This window comes from Podarcis melisellensis, assembly GCF_964234715.1.
Source record: "Podarcis melisellensis genome assembly, chromosome: 17".
NCBI lineage: Eukaryota > Metazoa > Chordata > Lepidosauria > Squamata > Lacertidae > Podarcis > Podarcis melisellensis.
In genome coordinates, this window is record NC_138534.1 from 33,441,107 (window position 1) to 33,464,260 (window position 23,154).

The window sequence follows — 23,154 nt, forward strand, 5'->3', positions numbered from 1 at the left end:
TAAACAGGGCTGCCTTCAGATGTCTTCTAAGAGTCTGGTAGTTGTTTATCTCTTTGACATCTGGTGGGAGGGTGTTCCACAGGGAGGGTGCCACTACCGAGAAGGCCCTCTGCCTGGTTCCCTGTAACTTGGCTTCTCACAGTGTGGGAACTGCCAGAAGGCCCTCAGTGTCCAGGTAGAACGATGGGGGTGGAGACGCTCCTTCAGGTATACTGGACTGAGGCCGTTTAGGGCTTTAAAGGTCAGCACCAACACTTTGAATTGTGCTTGGAAACGTGTAGGGAACCATGCAGGGAACTCTAAGTGATTTTGGATGATGTATAGGCCAAATCCCAAATACTGTTTAATGTTGTAATTTCTTGTGGATTCCCCATTTCCCCAGAGCAGAAGGTCTAAAGACAGCTCTTCAGAAATGCAACACTAGCAGTTTCAGCTAAGTCAGCTAGAAGCCCTTCTTCCTCCCTCCTACATCCCCATACCTCTTCTCCTTCCTCCTCCTCCTCTTTCCTTCTCCCCCTCTGTCCATTTAAATTTGCAGAATTGCTGCTTCTCACACACATGCCCAGCAGTGCACACATCCAAGACTCCACCCATCAGGTTAATTGTCCACTGGGCGGGTGGGCATCTAGACCCATTAAATAAGCATCAAATTTCTTTTGTCAAAGGCCCTGACCACCCATTCACAGTGATGAAGCGAGCCAAACACAGAACAATATCTGTAATAAATGCTTCATTGTACTATTGAACATAATTCCAGTGATGCCTCAATTCAAGGCAGACATTGACAAATTGGAAAGAACTTGGAGAGAGATAAAAGGACAATGCAAAGTCTAGAAGGGAAGCCAGCTGAAGAATAGAATGAAGGAATCGGGTGTAATTTGCCTTTGGTAAAACGAACGGCACACTGAGGTTAGAGAACATGTTGCAGTTGAACAATATTAGAAGCCTGAAATAAGAGGGGGGAAATGTTGACCGTAACTATTGAGGTCAGGCCAAGGAACAATGACTTTCTAATTAAAATAATACAGTTTGAAATTGTTAGGCAAAACTTCACAGAATCACAGAATCATAGAGTTGGAAGAGACCACAAGGGCCATCGAGTCCGACCCCCTGCCAAGCAGGAAACACCATCAGAGCACTCCTGACAGATGGTTGTCAAGCCTCTGCTTAAAGACCCCCAAAGAAGGAGACTCCACCACACTCCTTGGCAGCAAATTCCACTGTCGAACAGCTCTTACTGTCAGGAAGTTCTTCCTAATGTTTAGGTGGAATCTTCTTTCTTGTAGTTTGGATCCATTGCTCCGTGTCCGCTTCTCTGGAGCAGCAGAAAACAACCTTTCTCCCTCCTCTATGTGACATCCTTTTATATATTTGAACATGGCTATCATATCACCCCTTAACCTCCTCTTCTCCAGGCTAAACATGCCCAGCTCCCTTAGCCGTTCCTCATAAGGCATCGTTTCCAGGCCTTTGACCATTTTGGTTGCCCTCCTCTGGACACGTTCCAATTTGTCAGTGTCCTTCTTGAACTGTGGTGCCCAGAACTGGACACAGTACTCCAGGTGAGGTCTGACCAAAGCAGAATACAGTGGCACTATTACGGTACTTCCCTTGATCTAGATGCTATACTCCTATTGATGCAGCCCAGAATTGCATTGGCTTTAGCTGTGTTCAATTCAGCAGCTGAGTGGAAAGGTGGCAAGATAATTTCTTTTGAGTTGGAGAGTTACAGGACGCTCTGGTTTAATGGTGGTGTACACACCAAACATTTAAAGCACACAGACACACACATCCCACTAAGTCCAGGGAACTGCGATTTGTTAAGGGTGATAGAAATTGTAGCTCTGTGAAAGCTAAACTATAGCACCCAGATTTTTGTGTGTGCAGGGGGTACTCACAGGGCAGTTTACATGCGTGAACTAAGCCAATGATTTCTATGAATAAAATTATTTGCACTACATGGGGACGTGGGTGGCGCTGTGGGTTAAACCACAGAGCATAGGACTTGCCAATCAGAAGGTCGGCGGTTTGAATCCCCGTGACGGGGTGAGCTCCCGTCGCTCAGTCCCTGCTCCTGCCAACCTAGCAGTTCAAAAGCACATCAAAGTGCAAGTAGATAAATAGGTACCGCTCTGGCGGGAAGGTAAACGGCGTTTCCGTATGCTGCTCTGGTTCGCCAGAAGTGGCTCAGTCCTGCTGGCCACATGACCCGGAAGCTGTACGCCGGCTCCCTCGGCCAATAAAGCAAGATGAGCGCCGCAACCCCAGAGTCGGTCACAACTGGACCTAGTGGTCAGGGGTCCCTTTAACTTTACCTTACATGTTACAAGTGCCTGTACAATCAGGAGTTTACTAAACTTTGCATTATTACACTCCTATTTTCAGAATGTGACGAAAACAAGAGAGAAGCCATTCTCAAGTAATACAATGGGGGTATTGGGAGGTTTCAAACTCAGGGTCTTCCCTCAGATTTCTTATATACACCACTTGCTCTTCCTCTCCTTCCACTGCTCTACCTCTGTGCTTTTTTTAAAATATAATTTTTATTAGTTTTTTTTTAACATATCATTTTCAACAGTAATTAAACATACGTTTACATCTTATTCAAATTTTTGACTTCCATCAATCCTGTCTGAAAATTTTCCAATCTAATCCCTCAGTATGCATTTCTTATCTTCCCTATTACATTTCAAACTCATAACCAATATCTCTATCTTTTTCTACTTTGTAACACTTTGTATATTTCTCCTTACAAAACTTCTTGTAGTCCTACTAGCGTCATTTGTTGATTACAGTTGCTCTTAAAATAATACATATACTTCTTCCAGTCTTCTGTAAATCTCTGGTCCCGCAGGTTTCGAATCCTTGCTGTCATTTTGTCCAATTCTGCATAGTCCATTAATTTCGTCTGCCATTCTTCTTTCGTCGGAATTTCTTCTTGTTTCCATTTCTGAGCTAACAATACTCTTGCTGCAGTTGTTGCATATAAAAACAATTTAACATCTTGCCTATTAATGTCCTGACCTATAATACCAAGTAAAAATGCTTCTGGTTTTTTAAAAAAATGTATATTTCAACATATACATCTACCTCTGTGCTTTTCGCCCACCAGGTTTCATACTTCTGGTCATCTCCTATTCAGCTCTGAAGTGGGCTTAGCTACCCACCCTCGCAGATCCTCCATCCACAGAGCCTATGTGTTAAGTTTTAATCCAACTCAGACTGATATATTCCTTCTCACAGAAGCCAGGCTGGGAACATTTTGTTGCTGTCAAGCTTTGTTTCTTGATCAAGCCGGAACTTGGAATGTTAATGGACATTCCTCAGCATCTCTCTGACTCAACCAATCAGCATCCAGAGTTTCCCTGGCACGAAGGAAATGCAATATAGATTTCTGAGATGATTATATAACTCTCCAGTATTACTGTAGATCATTGCAGGCCTGTACCAGGAACTAAGCTGGCTCCGAATGCAAAAGAAATGTAGAAAGCTGAAGCCAGCCAAGTTTGTGGCGTAAGATTACAGTGCAGAGCCAAGTTTAATCAAGGGATTACGGTAACAAAGTCATCGCTCGGCCAATGGAATGAGTACAAACTGGGTTACTATTTCATTCCCAGACTTCTAGTGTCATCCTATGCACAAGAGAAAAAGACGGTCAGATAGCTGCAGAATTTGTGACCCACCCAACTGACTAACACACTTCTAATATGGCAGGCCATCAGCGACACAATAAATCTATTTTTGCAGTCTGCTTGAGATTACAAAACAAAATAAATCAAGAGGGTTATCAAACACCTGACAAGGCACAATGCATGGTTTAGGGCAGAGATGGGCAGCCTGTTGATCAACTCCAACTCCCATCAGCCCCAATCACCATGGCTTATAGTCTGATGATGGTAGTTGTAGTCAATGGAACTTACCCCCAGGTAAGTGTGTGTATAGGCCTGCAGCTGGAGTGAGCTCTTGCTACTGCTCTATTTCCTTCACTTGCAAACTCAGCTTTTGAGTAGCCCCAAGGGTTCCACTCCCCATTAAAATTCTGCCCCATGACAAAACAAAATCCCATGCAAACCAAAACTTAGCGATGTGTATAAATTATGCAAAGGGAAAAGATCTGCATTGTTAAAATTTTAGCCTGTATATTTACGTATGCGTTCGTCTACTCCTACTCAAGGAGGAGAGCAAAGAGGTGGGGTACACCACCCAGAACTCCACCCTAGGGCAACATGTAAGATACTCATCCACAGTTTCGGCTTCTGATATTTTGATAGGTTTCAAAGCATGTCAGAGATGCCAACTTGCACAGCTACAATGGATAGGAAATATTGCTTACTTTTCCTTAATGATTTTTGTGGGGTGGGTAGAGGGAGACAAAGCTGAGATTCACAGCTTGCTACAATTCTGCACTCAGTACTATTATCAACTTGTGTGGAATCACAGAACAGTCAGCTTTCAGGCAGCTCCTCCTTCCTCATTGCCTTAGTTGTCTTCTTGTAACAGCAGCAGCACAGCTGCAGTTTCCTAGTTAAGAACTTGCTCTCTCCTGCAGGCATTGCAAGCAACAGGTGACATATCTAGATGCTGTTGAAGCTCAGTGGAAGTCTCACCCATGGGCCATCTCCTAGTAGAGGGGCCAGATTTTTTTTAAAAAAAAAAACAAAACGGGAATTTTCAGCAGGTGTAGCTTGTTTGACAAACTACACCTGCTGAAACTCCCCCTTCTATACCATTGTTAAAGTGGTAGGAGTCCTAACCTTTTTTTGCTTTTATCTGACCACAGACATCACTGATTGCATGGGGCTCGTTTTTTGAGCACAGCCAAAACTTCTCTTGCAAAAATGCTCTCTTAGAAATCCCCTTTGTAATCCAAGTCTACCTGGTCTGAAAGGGAAAGCTGCTTCCATCTCTGGCTAGGAACATACCTCCTTGGAAACGCATATGCGAAGAGTTTCCTGGGCCAGTCTATGAAGGAAAAAGTGCCCAATGCACTCTGCACCACCTAGAATCATAGAATCATAGAATCATAGAGTTGGAAGAGACCACAAGGGCCATCGAGTCCAACCCCCTGCCAAGCAGGAAACACCATCAGAGCACTCCTGACATATGGTTGTCAAGCCTCTGCTTAAAGACCTCCAAAGAAGGAGACTCCACCACACTCCTTGGCAGCAAATCCCACTGTCGAACAGCTCTTACTGTCAGGAAGTTCTTCCTAATGTTTAGGTGGAATCTTCTTTCTTGTAGTTTGGATCCATTGCTCTGTGTCCGCTTCTCTGGAGCAGCAGAAAACAACCTTTCTCCCTCCTCTATGTGACATCCTTTTATATATTTGAACATGGCTATCATATCACCCCTTAACCTCCTCTTCTCCAGGCTAAACATGCCCAGCTCCCTTAGCCGTTCCTCATAAGGCATCGTTTCCAGGCCTTTGACCTGTACATTAGCATTTCCTTTACCTTCCAGGATGCCCAACACGGAAAGGAGGAAGTGGTGGTGAGTCTCTGGAGGTGTTAAGAATGCAAAATACTGAGCAGTTCTCTGTGTACCCACTAGGTTTCACTGGCTACATCACAAAACTCAAGAATCGTGGCAAGAGCTTGAGTGGATGTTTGTGTCTCTCTGCTTTTCAATCTAACCCACAGTGGCAGGACAAGAGAGTAGGGAAGAACAGAGAAAACTGTGGAGGATAAGCAGCTGCCTTCTCTCCCCCATCAGATGGAGATTAGGGCTGCAATCTGACCCATTTAGCTGGGAGTAAGTCCCATGGACGCGGGTGGCGCTGTGGGTTAAACCACAGAGCCTAGGACTTGCCGATAAGAAGGTCGGCAGTTCAAATCCCCGCGACGGGGTGGGCACCCGTTGCTCGGTCCCTGCTCCTGCCAACCTAGCAGTTCGAAAGCACGTCAAAGTGCAAGTAGATAAATAGATGGTCACTGTCTAAGCGCTCCTCCACTTTGCATTCCAGAACTTTGTTTTGAAGATCATACGACACGATTATATAATCAATTGTGGAGGCGCCATTGTTAGATATAAATGTGAATTCTCCGACCTTCTCCCCCTCTGTACGGCCATTTAGTATAACCAAGTCCAACTTGTTGACCAAGTGTAATAGGCATAAGCCGGCATAATTGCAGCCTTTATCCTTTGAGATTCTAGCTGGTATTGAGTGGGCTTCCTCTATAATGGGGGCTGTTTCATGGAAATGGGCATACAAAGCCTCATCGGATTGCCATTAAGTGCACTCGTAGCTGCGGGAAAGGATATCCTGCGCTGAGAAAATCGAACATTCGAGCCCTACAGTTTTGGAGCTCAGATATTCTCGTATCAGATGGACAGATGAACTGCATAAGGAAATTTCAAGTAGGCTATGCTCAAAGGAATTCCTCACTAAGAGAGAAAACCTTATAACTTCCTCAAGCCATGAATTAAAGATAAATTTATTTCAGGAGTTAATTTCACTCCTTCAGGATCCCCTGAAGGAAAAAAGGAATAGGTCAAGTAGGCAATCCTCAGTATATAAAAACTCCAAACCCTGGTTTGATCAAGAATGTCAGGACATGAAGCTAAACTTATTGAAAAAATACAAGAACTATAGATCTGCCAATTTACCCCAACTCCCCACGGTCTGGTTTGAAGATAAACGAAATTATAAAATCTTGATCAAAAACAAAAAACTCCTGGCACAGAAAAGAGAATGGAAATGCCTAATAGATGCATCCAGAGAGAGAGATTCGGCCACCTTCTGGAGACTGGTAGCAAATGGAGTGCGATCTACCTCCTCAGAAGTGGAGTATACTATACCTGCAGGGACTTGGGAGGCATTTTTCCAATCTTCATATTCAGCTCTGCCTCTGACACAGCCACTAATACAGTGTGCGGCAGGTGATGAGTGGCCTCCGGTGTCGGTTGCGGAGATCAGGAGGCTTATTCAGGCACTCAAATACAGAAAAGCCCCGGGAGCAGATAATATCTCTCCTGAGCTTCTCAAAGCCAATATTGACTGGTGGGCCCCAGTCCTTGCCACCCTATTCACCAGCATAGATCAAACAGCAATAATACCAGAGGACTGGGGATTGGCAATCATCGTTCCCATATTCAAGAAAGGCTGTAAACTTGATCCAGCCAATTACAGACCAATCAGTCTCTTAAGCATCATTAGCAAACTTTATGCAACTCACTTACGTGAAAAGTTTGCGGATTGGCTGGAACAGGAGCACATCCTAAAGGAAGCCCAGGCTGGCTTCAGGGCACATAGATCAACTCTAGACCAAGGACTGGTATTGCAACATCTAGTGGAGAAATACACCTCAAAGAAAGGAGGCTCCCTCTATGTAGCCTTTATAGATTTCAAATCAGCTTTCGATTTGATACCCCGGCACAGACTTTGGGAAAAATTAAATGCCACAAACATCGATAGACGTCTTTTGCTTCTTATCCGTAGACTACATGAAAATACTCGGATCCGTGTTAGATGCGACCGTTATGGGAACCTATCAAAGGAAATCCAAAGTTTCCATGGTGTCAAGCAAGGCTGTGTTCTTGCTCCTATTCTATTTAACTTCTATATAAACTCCTTAGTCGGAAAGATGGAGGAAGCAAGTACTCATCCCCCAAACCTAAATAATATACCAATCCCAGTCCTTTTGTACGCAGATGATGCGGCACTTATTTCCTTCTCTTGTGTGGGTCTAAGAAAACTTTTACGAGCTCTTACAGAGTATAGCGAAGCTGAACACCTAATAATAAATTACACTAAATCAAAAATTATGGTGTTCTCCAAGAGAAAACGCCGACATAAATGGAAAATTAATAACCAACCTATTGAGCAAGTAACATCTTTTAGATATCTTGGAATAATTTTTGATGAGAAGGGATCTTGGTGCCATCAGATTAAGAATTCTATTGTAAATGCGCAAAGATCTTCCAGAGCTATCATAAGATTCTTTTACAGAGAAGGAGGTCAATATGTTCCTGCTGCCTCCCAGGTCTTTGTTGCAAAAATACTTCCACAATTGATGTATGGCACCCAGATATTTAATTGTCAAAAACTCAAGTCCCTGGAATCTGTACAAACTAAATTTTACCGCTCCCTACTAGGGTTACCTACCTGTGTCTCCAACACAGCCATCAGGCTGGAGGTAGGTCAACTCCCTATTAATGCCAGGATATGGATCCTGAAGATTCACTTCTGGCTAAAACTCATATTTTTCCCAGTGGGAGTGGCTCCATTGACTCTACTAGACCCGTTCCAGTCTAAATGGAGATTGTCGCTTTATGAAAAATTGAAGGGCCTGGGGCTTTCCCCACAAGAACTTATAGCCTCAGGTTTTGAAAAGGCTAAAAGGATAGTGAGCCAGCGAATAGGAGATGTAGAGCTTCAGGACCATATGAGCAAGATAGATAAATATCCAGCTATCCAAGATCATGAAAAAGGGTTTAATCTAACACCATATTTGCTGGATCTACAAATCGCAAAATACAGGCGGGCGTTTACCCTTACCAGATTTGATGTACTGCCATCTGCCTTACTAAAGGGCAGATACGAGGGCACACCCTATGCTGAACGAGTTTGCCCATGTGGTCTGAAAGAGGTGGAAACGGCTTCACATGTGTTGTTACACTGCGATCTTTACGGGGATATTAGGTCACTGTTTATCTCCCCTATCGTTCAGAAATTTCCAGGTCGATCTGAATCTCAGCGGCTGAAAATCCTACTAGGAAATAAAAACCCAGAAGTAACACTGAAAGTGGCCAAATTTTCTGCGGCTGCGATCAAGCGGAGGGCATTAGCTGTAAAAAAGTAAAAGACTTGACCCCTGGACAAGCCCCTTCATTTTTTAAGTCTATACATATACTGTAGTGCATATATGTGTATATATGTGTGTGTGTGTGTGGGTGTGTGTGCATATGTGTATTGCTTTTATGCATAATTTTATAATTTTTAATTGACACCACTATTCCCTTTGTAAACTATTGTTGTTTTTTTATGCCTTTCTGGTCTATGACCGTAATAAATTTATTCATTCATTCATTCATTCATAGATAAATAGGTATCGCTCTGGTAGGAAGGAAAACGGCGTTTCCGTGTGCTGCTCTGGTTTGCCAGAAGCGGCTTAGTCATGCTGGCCACATGACCCAGAAGCTGTACGCCAGCCCCCTCGGCCAGTAAAGTGAGATGAGCGCCGCAACCCCAGAGTCGGTCACGACTGGACCCAATGGCCAGGGGTCCCTTTACCTTTACTAAGTTCCATGGAAATCAATGTGACCCGAGTAGAAATGCCTGGGCTTGGGGACTGGTAAGTTGAATAAATACAATCACAGACCTTTCAACATACTGAAATATCTTTCCCATCTTTCCCTTAAACCTAAAATACGCCCCCTGTCGCTTGTGTTATACAAAAGTTCTTGTTACACGACCTCAGTTGGCCCTGATGGAGGAATGATGACAGGGCAGCTTCCCAGAACCAGATCACATCAACGTGCTTCTCGAGAAATCTCAGTCAGGAATTCTGTTACATCAACCTCATCTCAGTGTAAGTCACTGAAGCGTGGGTTTTTCATCAGTATAACATGAACAAGCTTGCTTGGAACAGTTACTGAATAACTGTACAGAGGTCAGCGTTCAGACACGCCCTTTCACAACGGCACTCTAGGAGTGTTCCACACAAGAAATTTCTACTTTAACTTCTGCTCAGTTTCCCGTTTTCAAGTTAGTATCTGCCTGAGCAATCCCAAGTGGGGAAATCTGCCAGGGATTAGATCAATGCATTGGCAATATGCCCATGCAAATCCCACCACATCCAAACCCTGTATGGCAAGGGGGTGGGAGAAGCTGGATTGGCAGAAATGACCGGCAGAATCCGAGACCAGGGAGAAGAGTCGGCGGAAGAAGAATGAAAGAAATTTAAAGACTACCTACAGAAATAATGTAAAATTAATGTGTTAGAAGGGACACAGGTGGCGCTGTGGGTTAAAGCCTCAGCGCCTAGGACTTGCCGATCGAAAGCTCGGCGGTTCGAATCCCTGCTGCGGGGTGCGCTCCCGCTGCTCGGTCCCAGCGCCTGCCAACCTAGCAGTTCGAAAGCACCTCCGGGTGCAAGTAGATAAATAGGGGCCGCTTACCAGCGGGAAGGTAAACGGCGTTTCCGTGTGCAGCTCTGGCTCGCCAGAGCAGCGATGTCATGCTGGCCATGTGACCCGGAAGTGTGACTTAGAAACAGGTTAAAACTTAACGGTAAGGATTTGCTGAACTAACAATTTGAATCGGAATACAAAAAAGGGAGGTATGAGGAGGTCCGGGAAACATGTTAAAGGAAAATAAGCAATGGAAAATCTGCATGTTTTTAAAATTATTTTTACTTTTGTATTTTTGTTACTATTTTTTATTTCTTTCTTTTTTCTTCCTTTTTACCTTTATTGTATTATTATTAAAAACCTTAATAAATACTCTAATAAAAAAGAAAAAAAGAAGCCGTTGCTGGAGAAAAGAAAACAAGCAAAGACATACAGAAGAAACATATCCCCATAGCAGCCCTGCTCCTGGTAGCCACTCCAGATGCAGGTCCCAGCATGTATAGCCATGCCATCTACAATACACACACCTGCCAGGCACCCAAACAGCACCACAAACACACGTGGCAGCAGCACCTCGACTGCAGAGAAATCATTAAAATTTACCATGGCTGTAGGCACCTGCCCTCACTTAACGCACAACATCAGAGGTAAAGGGGCCCCTGACCATTAGGTCCAGTCGTGACCAACTCTGGGGTTGCGGCGCTCATCTCGCTTTATTGGCCGAGGGAGCCAGCGTACAGCTTCCGGGCCATGTGGCCAGGATGACTAAGCCGCTTCTGGCGAACCAGAGCAGCGCACGGAATCGCTGTTTACTTTCCCACCGGAGCGGTACCTATTTATCTACTTGCACTTTGACGTGCTTTCAAACTGCTAGGTTGGCAGGAGCAGGGACCGAGCAACGAGAGCTCACCCCGTCGCAGGGATTCGAACTGCCAACCTTCTGATTGGCAAGTCCTAGGCTCTGTGGTGTAACCTACAGCGCCACCCGCGTCCCACAACATCAGAGAGGTCAATGCAAACAGAAGAAAATGAAATTTCATGGACATGGCGGAACCGATTGCACAGCCACAACAGGGAGAGGAGAAGACCACAGCCCCAAAGATGCTCCTATCTCTCACTGCATGCTCCATAAAGCACTTGCAAGCACCTACAGAGATATGGTAAGGAGCGGCCGAGCAGTCAGGATAGGGGACGCAAAGTTAGAGGCAAGGTGCCAATGAGCAAAGATACACCAGGCATGAAGAAAGCAGGCAACACTGCACCTGCTGGTATGACGTTTGGGCATGGAAGATGCCAAGGGGAGGTCCCTGCAGGGTTTGTGGCAGCTTCTGCCCCCAGCTACATGGTTTCCCCTTCATACCACCACTGTCCCATCATACCACCATCACTCTTGGGAACTAGGGTGACTGTTTTCCATACCATTCCTTCCCATGCATAGGTCACAACCCAACAAGAGTGTCAAGGTCCAGGAGCCCAGGTATCGCAGGTGCCCACTCAGGAATGCGACTCCTCAGCCCTAGAGGGGACCAATGGGTCCACTGAGATGCTTTGAATATCCACTTGGCAGGAAGACTGCTTGCCCCACAGACAAACAGTGGAGCAAAGGGGGTGGGAAGAAGACATATCCCTTTCATGCTCATCCATGGTTGGCAGCTTCACCAAAGCACCTGGGCAGATCCCAGTATCAAGCCAGGGCAGGGAGCTGTCCAGCATGCCAGGGGCTGAAGACACAGCTGAATGGGAGCAGGCAGTAATGCACATACTCTGTCAAGAGGGGAAATGCTATGTTCATGTAGGGGCACAGCTGCCTGCTGCAGCAAGGAATTTTCTCCTCCTAACTCCTCCCAGCTGGCAGATCTGGTGGTTTGGATTTGCTCTGTTCCTTCCATTAATACTGGCTTGGGTTTTTGGAGAGCACTTTAAGGCTTCACTTCTTGGTAACTGGCACGCATTCAGATTTAATTGATGTTCTTTGGATGCCTACCAAATCTTTGTTTATGTTGATCTGCTGCGACGTTTCAGGCTACATATACAGCAGGCAGCCCAGGAGTATAGCAATGCCAGTAGCTTGTGCCTGCACAAATTAGTCTACGTCCCGCCTCCATTCAATAAGTGCATTTAAGGACAAATCAAACACAGCAACAGGGGGGTGCTGCTCTTGTTCTTCCACTGTAAGCTACTTAAGTCATTTCAGTTGACTTTCCACACTTCGGGAAGCAGAATGCTTTTTGCGTGTGTTCACCCAACTATGTTCCATTCACTCAATGGGTGGGAATGACCGCTCCCCGCTTAAAACGGGGGGCGCCCTTTGCATGGACGCATGCAGCCCCTAGATCTGGAGCGGCTCCAACAGCATAGGCTTGGCTTTGCCTTCCCTCAGGTGGGATACCTGGAGGTCTCCGCCTACCTCAGTCAGTTGTCCAATCCCATCTGGGGGAAGAGTTGCCAAGGAGACCAGGCCAGGTAGGGGAGGGATTACCTGCCCACACAAAGGAGGGAGGATCTTACCTGGGAATTCTCACTTGGCTCCTGAGGGTTGCATCCAGATCTAGCCTACCTTCCATGAGTCGTTTTCGACAGGTGAGCAGGGCCACTCACCTGTCATTCACCTAAAAGCTTAAGAAGAGACTGCAGGATCAGGCCAAAGGCCCATCTAGTCCAGCATCCTGGGATAGTTCAGTCAGTAAAGCAGGAAGACTCTTAATCTCAGGGCTGTGGGTTTGAGCACCGCATTGGCCCAAAAGATTCCTGCACTGCAGGGGGCAGGACTAGATGATCCTCGTTGTCCCTTCCAACTCTACAATTCTATGGTTCTATGGTCAGCGAGATGCCCACTGTAAGCCCGCAAGAAGGACAAGCATAACAGCACTCTCCCTACCTGCGATTCTAGCAACTGGTCAGAGGCATATTGCTTCTGACTGCAGATGTCACCCATCATCAGTTAATTCAGAATTCTAACAGGCTTATTTCTCATCTTAGCACTGTATTCCCACAGCACTAAGGTTGGAGATAAGACTCTGCTGCCTTTTAAAGAGCAGGCAGAGGCTTTTTGTGATTGCTGTCTTTTTAAAACTACCTGCTGCCTTGGCAGGGAATGTGGTCCCAGTGAAATTTCTCTGCTGCTTATTCAAACTAACTGTGGGAGTGACTCGGTGACACAGTCGCATAGGCAGGAAATAGAAAATTGACTTGAACCATTTTAAAAATCAGATTTAAAAATCTGTGCTAAAGCACTATGGTTGAACTTTAAACTGGTAAGAGAAAATGTTTTAAAATGGGGAAAAAATAATATGCGGTGACAAAATGGCACTGACTAGAAAACTGGAAGGCAGTGATAGTGATTTCCCCCCCTTAATCACTTTTAAATTTTGTACTAAGGCACTATGATGCTGGTATTTTAATAATTCTTAAGGAGATGGGGGTGGGGAAACAGGTGGAAACTTGCAAGCTAAATATCAATTAAAAAAACCACATGGCTAAAATGGCACCAACCTGAACGGTAACAAGAAAGGTAGGCCGAGACACAGGTGGTAGGTCTTGCAACCACACCTCTTAAAGAAGATGATGGATTTTTCGGAGCTAGCCAACCTAACCGGAAGAGTCCGCAACCAGAAGGAGGAGGAGTATCAGGAAGAGTGGAATAAATTTAATGATTATCTAGTTAAATTTGTTAAGTTAAATTAACTGAAAATAGCTTGCAGATACTTAATTGGCTTAGGATTTTATTTATGTTAAGTGATGAATTAATATGTTTAATTCCATAAGGTGAAGATTTAAGAATGTTAATGTTTAAGTTAAATTTCATAAGAATTGGGATTTGGAAAATCGTTAAAAGGACATGCAATGAAATTCAACCAAGGGGAAGCGAGGAAGTCACTTAACAAAGATAATAAGTGTAATTTTCAATAAGGCTATGATTTGTGTTTGTTTGTATTGTGTGTTTGTTTGTTTGTTTATAATATTGTGAAAACTAATAAAATTAAAATAAAATAAAATAAAGAAGATGGAAGAGGAGAACTTAAGGACAAACTCTTACTCCACTTTCATCACAAATATTAACTAGAGTAGGAAGTGTGGCTAATTTTAAATACAGCTAAGCCTTTACAATGGCTTCAACTGAACTTCCAATCCCTTCCCCAGCGGATGTTGGGCTTTCTCGGTCCAAGATGCCACCTAGTGGGGAACATGCTTTATGAAAGCAGGAAGATAAGGGTTTGCAGGATGTGCTTGTAGGGAGTTGGGAAGGCTCAGAGTGCTGCCTGGACCCCACCATACACTTGATTGGCAGGCTGGCAGCTGGAATATTATTATTATATAATATTTATTATTATTTATACCCCGCCCATCTGGCTGGGCTTCCCCAGGCACTCTGGGCGGCTTCCAAAAATATATATATTAAAATACTGAAAGCATTCTGTTATATCCTATCCATGCAAAATTCTATCCATGCAAAACCTCTCCATACATGCAAAATCACTGCATGCTGCTGCCCTCAAGTGATGACCCTGCATGCAAACACGATGGGAAGTGCATAAGAAGTGCATTCTTTCCCTTAAAGAATTCTGGGCACTGTGGTTTACCCCTCACAGACTCACAATTCCAAGGAATGCTTAACAAGCCACAGTACCCACAATTCTTTGCAAGAATGAATGTGCTTTAAAGGTGTAATGCGTCCAAAGCCATTGGTGCAGCAGAGAATGCTATGACATCACCAGCAGTGTACTAAGATTCAGCTGCCAATCAAGCGGGCTCCTGTTCATAGAATGGAGAGAGGGTGCCATTTTATCCTTTGGTTCCATCTTCGGGCTGGCCCTGCATGTGGGGCAACAGCACTGATACATGATGTTCTAGTTCTAGCCCAGACACCTCTTAGCACAGAGTACAGGGTCAGATTTAAGGGGCTGGTTTTGACCTTTTGACGGCCTAGGACCCTCGTACCCACAGGACCACCTCTCCCGGTATGCCCCACGGAGAGCCTCAAGGTCCATAAATAGCAACACCCTAGTGGTCCCGGACCCTAAGGAAGTTAGATTAGGCTCAACCAGAGCCAGGGCCTTTTCAACTCTGGCCCCAGCCTGGTGGAACGCTCTGCCTCATGAGACCAGGGCCCTGCAGGATCTGATTTCTTTCTGCAGGGCCTGTAAGACAGAGTTGTTCCGCCTGGCCTTTGGCTTGGAGCCAATTTGATTCCCTCCCCCTCTTTTTTCCCCCTTTCTCCTCCTGTGATGAGGCTGCATTTTAATATTTTAATGTTTCAATATTTTAATGTTGTAGTCTAATCTTGTTTTTAAGTTGTATTCATTCAACTTGTTTTTATTATTGCTTGTTAGCCGCCCTGAGCCCGGCCTTGGCTGGGGAGGGCGGGGTATAAATAAAAATTATTATTATTATTAATTATTATTATTATTATTATAGGACGGGACCCAGGAAAGAGAATTCAGAGGCGGAGATGGTTTACCATAAGCTTTATTCTCCTTTGTTTTGGAACTGCCGTGCCAGCTGCCAGCCAGAAAGACCAGACTTCTAAAACTGGCAAAACGACTAGACTCCAACAAACGCCATTCTACGCAGCCTAGCGAAATATCATTAATATTTTATTATAATATGGTTTTTAATTTTCATAATACAAATGTGTTCATGTAAAATCAAATGGAAATCATTTTTAAACAGAAGCAGTGTCTTTAAGTTTAAATGCCACATGACCTCAAATTTCTTTTGAAAATAAAGCCATTGCACGTCACCGCAGTAAGCAACCGGTGAGCAACAGTTGAATCCTATTGACACTTCCAATACAATTAAATATTGCTGAAGGGAACCCCCCCCCCAACATTGTACTTTGCCACTTAATATGTTTAAGTCTTCAGGGAAAAGCTTGATCTGCTTTTTAAAACAGCAGGGTCCAAGATTGTGAATACAGTCAGCGGCTCATACCTGTTTTGCGGGTTTCATAATAGTTACAGCTGCATCCATAACTGCTAGCAGCTTTTGCCTCAAAATAAAGATTAATAGTGCAATTCTGTACATGCCAAATTAGAAGCCAGCCTTGTTGAGTTAATCACAGACAGGTGGGTGTACTTTGCACTTCCTAAAGAGCAAAATTTCAATTTACCTGGTGGGACTTACTCCTGATGACAGGATTCTGTTAGTACTCTTTCCCACTGCTGGTATGAAGGATAAACTTGCTCCTGACATCACAGTTATCTTGGAACAGAATTGTCTTTTCTGTTTTGTACATGGTGGTTTCATAAGAACAAATATAGTATTGTTTTTAGCAAAAGTTACGTAAAAAAGGTAAAGGTAAAGGTACCCCTGCCCGTACGGGCCAGTCTTGCCAGACTCTGGGGTTGTGCGCCCATCTCACTCAAGAGGCCAGGGGCCAGCGCTGTCCGAAGACACTTCCGGGTCACGTGGCCAGCGTGACATCGCTGCTCTGGCGAGCCAGAGCTGCACACAGAAACGCCGTTTACCTTCCCGCTGGTAAGCGGTCCCTATTTATCTACTTGCACCCGGAGGTGCTTTCGAACTGCTAGGTTGGCAGGCGCTGGGACCGAGCAGCGGGAACGCACCCCGCCACAGGGATTCGAACCGCCGACCTTTTGATCGGCAAGTCCTAGGCGCTGAGGCTTTAACCCACAGCGCCACCTGCGTCCCTAAAGTTACGTAACATACTACTAAATTAGCTGTGGATCTCTGGTACACTGGCATTCAAAACCGCCTTTTCAGAGGGAGTCTTTCATCTTCTGAAGATAAGGCTATAAATGATATTTTCAGCACCTGAAACATTAGCATATATTTATCAATCAAAACATAGCATAAGCCTTCTTCAAAGCGGCTGGAATATGTCCCTTACAGTTTACCAGTTTCACAACATGATTGGGGATGAGAGATTTGTTTTTCTAACAAAGGTCTGTATGCATTTAGCAGCAGCAATAGCAGGCAGAAATTCAGCTGGTGAAGCTTAGCACTATATTGCAGCTCTATGCCCGGAAGAAGGTTTGGCAGTTTAAAATGTCTGCCTATTACCAGCAATTATAATCCCTCTCCCCTCCCCGCCTGTGAATGTAACCTTATAAGCATTTCCTCAGTAAAATTACCTCCGTATGAACCCAGGAGCCAATAAATTCAGTAAAAAGGTAAAGGTACCCCTGCCCGTACGGGCCAGTCTTGCCAGACTCTGGGGTTGTGCGCCCATCTCACTCAAGAGGCCAGGGGTCAGCGCTGTCCGAAGACACTTCCGGGTCACGTGGCTAGCGTGACATCGCTGCTCTGGCGAGCCAGAGCTGCACACGGAAACGCCGTTTACCTTCCCGCTAGAAAGCGGTCCCTATTTATCTACTTGCACCCGAGGGTGCTTTCGAACTGCTAGGTTGGCAGGCGCTGGGACTGAGCAACGGGAGCGCACCCCGCCGCGGGGATTCGAACCGCCGACCTTTCGATCGGCAAGCCCTAGGCGCTGAGGCTTTTACCCACAGCGCCACCCGCGTCCCTAATAAATTCAGTACTTAATTACAATTGAAAACTAAATAAACTAACAATTTCATTGATAGATCCACAAATCGCTTCAGCAAAACCAGATTAAAACTAAAGCAAAGTCGGTTTCAGCAATAACGTACTTTTATTACAGATAGAGAGAAGCGATCGAGTTGGAAGGGGCCAGTGGCGTAGCGTGGGGAGGTGCAGGGGGACCCGGCCGCACCGGGCGCAACATCTGGGGGTTAGGGTTAGGGGGCGCAAATCCATGGGTTAGGGGGCGCAAATCCATGGGTTAGGGGGCACAAATTACTTGCCTTGCCCCGGGTGCTGACAACCCAGGCTACCCCATTGGATGGGGCTTTTAGCACAACTTTTTCTAGTTAGTCACTTTATCTTGCCCAAGGCAAACCCAAACTGACTTACAACCAGCCAAACAGACAACACAGATGCATTGACATCAAGAGGAAAAGAATGAAAAATATCCTGCTTACTTTTAAAAGTAAGTTAAAGGCCAAAGAATAGAGGGTGGGGGGGAATTTGCCTGGCGCCTAAAGACCCACTAAGCTGGTCTCAGGCGAGCCTTCCTGAGAAGAGAATTCCCACAAAGGAGGAGCCACCGCAAAGAAGACCCACTCCATCTGCGTTTACTCGGGAGCAAGCCCTGTTGCGGCGAGGGCGGTTTACTCCCTAGTAAGGGATGCAGTCATCGGGTCTTGCTGCAAACAAGCCACGGGGTGCCGGGGCTTGGAGGAGCGTCAGGATTAGGGCCTCGCGACTCCATCCGCGCTTGGCTGAGGAGTAAAGGGCCTGATCCTCGCAACGGGGCTTCTAAATGCGGAGCCGCGCCCAGCCGCTCCCCCACCCAGTGGGACTCTTGCGCGGGGGATAAAAGCTCCTCCGCGCTTCTACTCCGTTACTGCTTTTCCCCGCTCTTTTATTCTTTCTGTGCTCGCCTTAGTTTCTTGCGCTGCTCCTGCGCGCTTTTTCCGCGCGTAATGGGGCGCGCTACGCTCCAGGCTGCGCTGCTGCTGCTCTTCGCTACTGCGACTGGGTGGGGTTTGCTCCCCAACAAAGGTGAGAGTGGGTCAGGTGGAGTGGGGTCGTGGGCTAGATATATATATATATATATGTTTAAATTTTCTGTTTTGCAATTTTAAAAATTCATTTTACATCCTTAAAATACCAATGACTTCCTTTCATCTCTTTCCACGGTTCATTTTACGCACCACAAATCCCTGCATATTTTACAAAAAAACTGTTCCATTCGGTATTCCATTGTTGCAGCCATCAAAGCTTGTTTACACTGTTGAATTTATCTTGACGCTGCCAGCGTTTTCAGGTGTACACAATTATTTCCCATATATTCAATAAATGTTTTCTAGTCTTCTTTAAACATATGTTCTTACTGTTCTCTTATTCTGTGTTGCCTCTGCAAGTTGTGCATATTCTGTCAACTTAAGTTGCCATTCTGCTTTGGTTGGGACCTCACTCGTTTTCCATTTTGGGGCTAACAAAACACGGGCGCAGTAGTAGCATACATAAATAACCTTTGTCACCTTGTGGTAGTGGAATTTCAGTCTGAATTATCCCCAACAGAAAGGACTCTCGTTTTTGGGGGGGATGATGTGCCTTTTTGTTTTTTTACACGGTAGTCTTTAATCTCTCTAGTTTGCAACTCTAGGCTTCTCTGCAAGGACCAGTGGGATACAGTATAAATTTAATAAACAAATGAAACCACAGGGTAGTTCAAGGGATACTTACAGGGCAAATGAGGCTAAATGAAATGAGTAAAGCATGTGTATAAACAGAATTTTGCTTTGTATCCTTTATTTTGTGATGTTTGAATGACTTTATTGTACACTATCATGCTTTTTTTAAAAAAACAAGTTGGCTTTTTAAAGAGTCTTGTAAATAAAATAATTATGGGTGGTGTCAGATTGAGTTCAGCTGCTACAAGGGCTTTTTTCCTGTGCAATAGGGTTTCCTTCATCTGTGCTGCCCCCTCCCCCATGAACCCATTTTGGAGGTTTCCCCCCTTCAATCTAGCAGATTTTTTGGGGGGTGGGAGTTAGGGTGGAGAGGACAGAATGTGACTATATGCTATTTGCCTTGTACAGATGGAAACGTTTGCAGTACCTCTCAGCAAGCTGTCTGTGGAGATAAGTGCATTCCTTTGACGTGGCTTTGTAATGGAGAGCAAGACTGCCCTGATGGTTCGGATGAGCATTGTGGTAAGCCTTTCAGAGCCTTCAAATGGCTGAGAGTCCATTTGGGAGACCAAGGTTCAGTGCCAGATTTACGTATAAGCTAAACAAGCTATAGTTTAGGGCCTCACTCTCTTTGGGGGCCCCCAAAAAAATTAAAGGGGGAAAAAACTGGATGTACATTTCCAAAATATAAGATAAAAAACAAATAAAATAAAACCTACATACAGCAACAATGTTTTGTGTTGTGTAGGCTCCTATTTGTTATGTGCAAGTGGCTTTAGATACCTATTAGGTCCATTAATGGGACACGGGTGGCACTGTGGGTTAAACCACAGAGCCTAGGACTTGCCGATCAGAAGGTCGGTGGTTCGAATCTGAGCTCCCGTTGCTCGGTCCCTGCTTCGGCCAACCTAGCAGTTCGAAAGCACCTCAAAGTGCAAGTAGATAAATAGGTACCGCTCTGGCGGGAAGGTAAACGGCGTTTCTGTGCGCTGCTTTGGTTCGCCAGAAGCGGCTTAGTCATGCTGGCCACATGACCCGGAAGCTGTACGCTGGCTCCCTCGGCCAATAAAGCGAGATGAGCGCCGCAACCCCAGAGTCGGCCACAACTGGACCTAACGGTCTGTGATCCCTTTAAGTTCATTAATTAAAAAGGTAAAGGTAAAGGTACCCCTGCCCGTACGGGCCAGTCTTGACAGACTCTGGGGTTGTGCGCCCATCTCACTTAAGAGGCCAGGGGCCAGCGCTGTCCGGAGACACTTCCGGGTCATGTGGCCAGTGTGACAAAGCTGCATCTGGCGAGCCAGAGCCGCACACGGAAACGCCGTTTACCTTCCTGCTGGTAAGCGGTCCCTATTTATCTACTTGCACCCGGAGATGCTTTCGAACTGCTAGGTTGGCAGGCGCTGGGACCGAGCAGCGGGAGCGCACCCCGCCGCAAGGATTCGAACCGCCGACCTTTTGATCGGCAAGTCCTAGGCGCTGAGGCTTTAACCCACAGCGCCACCTGCGTCCCAAGTTCATTAATTACCATATAGCATAAATTCAACACAAAAAACAGTGACAATTTGTTGTTGACAAAGGACAGCTGGACATATAAAGAGCCCCATTACCTTCAGTAGCTTTGGGCCTGATCAAACCTAAATCCGAGGCTGCCAAGGTTGGATACCAAGGCTTCTGATAAACATTTTGAGATGGACTTTTAATAGCTCATGTTGTTTCCTGGTACAGGCCATTGTGTAGCCCTACAGCTGAAACTGTGTGTTTTCCTTAGTCACTTCAATGGTTAAGCTAATGTCTTTCCAAGATAACTTGTGTATCCATGTTTTTTTTAGTAAACTGCTTTCTGAAAACATTAATCAAACGGTGTATAAATTTCATGAAGTAATTTTCTTACGCATGCCAAGTCCTTTAAACTCTTACTGTAGCATATTTGCGGTGTATGTTGATTTCAAAGCAACTTCCCAGGCTACTAAAGTCCTCCTTGGCAACTATCCTATAGGCAACATTCTTTCAAAAAGAGAGAGTACCTAACCACTCCAGCTAAGTGCAGTGTTAAATCAAGCTAAATAACTTTTATCGTTCAGACGAAGGATGTCATGGTGATCCAAATGCATGGCAGTGCAAAGATGGAAGCTGCGTTTCTGCCACTTGGCTTTGCGATGGCGTCAGTGATTGCATGGATGGCTCAGATGAAGAGAATTGTGGTACGTTCAAAACCATTTTTCAACATTTCCCTGGTATTTTGCTTCTCCGGCTTTCTCTGTGGTGCAGTGCAACTGATTCCCCTTGCATTTATCTCCTTCATCTCTTGACTGAATGAAGAGTTTTCTGTAGGCAACCCCCAGTGCAGAAGTTGTTGAAGTGGAGGCCAGCTTAAAGTCCAATATAATTTTTTCCTTACACTAAGAGAGGCTGGGCAATCCTTGCTCTCAACACGGATGGAGCTGGTCTTTCAGCCGAGCCCTGCTACTTAGCTGCTGACAGATGAGGGAAGCAATAACCTCATTCCTAGTAGGAGGGCAAAATGCTGAAGGGAGTACTATCATCTGGGCCTCTGCTGGTACAGTGGTACCTTGGTTCTCAAACACCTTGGTACTCAAACAACTTGGAACCCAAACATTGCAAACCCGGAAGTAAGTGTTCCGGTTTGCTAACTTTTCCCGGAAGCCGAACATGCTTCATTTTGAGTGTTACGCTTCTGATTTGAGTGCCACACTTCCATTTTGAGTGTTACGCTGAGGTCTGTCTGTTTTTGCTATTTTGTGTTTTTGTGGCTTTTTGTGTGTGACTGTGTGGAACCCAATTCAGCTACTGTTTGTTTGTTTGTTTGATTGTGTGGCTGCAGTACATTTATTGCTTTCATTTTATGGATCAATGGTCTCGTTAGATAGTAAAATTCTGAAGAAGTGTGCATGCACACGAAAGCTCATAGCAATAACAAACTTAGTTGGTCTCTAAGGTGCTACTGGAAGGATTTATTTATTTTTTTATTTTTACTATGGCAGACCAACACGGCTACCTACCTGTAACTAGTAAAATTCATGTTAAATTTCTGTTTTAGGGGTTGTTTTTAAAAGTCTGGAGCGGATTAATCCATTTTGCATTACTTTCTATTGGAAAGCGCAACTTGGTTTTGGAACGGACTTCCAGAACGGATTAAGTTTGAAAGTCAAGGTACCACTGCACTTTCTGCAGTGTTCAGCCTAGATTCTCCTGCAGTAAGAGGTGGCTGCCTTATTTTCCCAGTTGCTAATTATTTTCCCAGTTACTAATAATACCAGCTTCTGAATCTCAAGGCAGTTGAATGTTTTGTCCCTTCATTGCAGCTGGTAAGCCCTTTGGAAACTACATGAAGTGTATTATGTTATAACGCTGGGGCAAGGTGAAGGTAAATACAGAGAATCCTTTTTATCCAAAAGGGCAGCATTGGCACTTAGGGTGGGTTAAGCTGCCTGCATGTGAGGGACAAGGAGTCATTTAGCAAGAAAATAAGTCCTCATCTCTAAAACTTTCCTATGAACAGTTCAGCAGTCTTAAATTCCACATGTCTCTGAGAAACTCTTCTTACCTGAACTTTGAACATGTGGTGCAGCAAGTCCTTTGGTCCACCTAACCCAGTTCCCCCTTGCTCTCAAGGTCTTGTGGAGAGATCTTTTCTTAGTCTGTAGACTTTAACTTGAGGTTCTGGGAACTGAACACAAGTCCTTATGCACTCACAATGCATATTACTTAAGCATGGTATTCCAGACAACATTTGTCTGCTGTTGAAGGATGGGTTAGTTTCCAACCTAGACCTTCACATAGGCTTCCTCCTAGTGGATTGAGCTTGGAGCACCTCAAAGTGTTGACCACATGAATGAAGGATTAGAAGGGCAAGTCATTCATTCTGTTGCTCCAATAT

The 23,154-nt window shown here is 45.0% G+C and overlaps 1 protein-coding gene and 1 long non-coding RNA gene across 3 annotated transcripts in view; one reads left to right on the plus strand and one right to left on the minus strand.

Annotated features, from left to right (window-relative positions):
* Positions 1 to 296: 296 nt before the first annotated feature.
* LOC309360346 lies at positions 297 to 22,939 on the minus strand. The gene is made up of 4 exons (XR_014164021.1): positions 22,822 to 22,939; positions 16,741 to 16,845; positions 13,564 to 13,622; positions 297 to 946 (listed from the first exon to the last, which is right to left on the minus strand). It is a non-coding gene; the product is annotated as an uncharacterized lncRNA (long non-coding RNA).
* The window catches only part of LOC309359720 (low-density lipoprotein receptor-related protein 2-like), a 96,489-nt gene continuing 91,419 nt past the window's right edge, over positions 18,085 to 23,154 (plus strand). For both annotated transcript variants that reach the window (XR_014163917.1, XM_081893608.1), the window contains exons 1-3: positions 18,085 to 18,618; positions 19,662 to 19,775; positions 21,338 to 21,457. Coding sequence is in view for 1 of the 2 variants with exons in the window: in XM_081893608.1 (XP_081749734.1) it covers positions 18,540 to 18,618; positions 19,662 to 19,775; positions 21,338 to 21,457 (313 nt within the window). In the remaining variant the exon portion in view is untranslated. The remainder of the gene's footprint in view (positions 18,619 to 19,661; positions 19,776 to 21,337; positions 21,458 to 23,154) is intronic.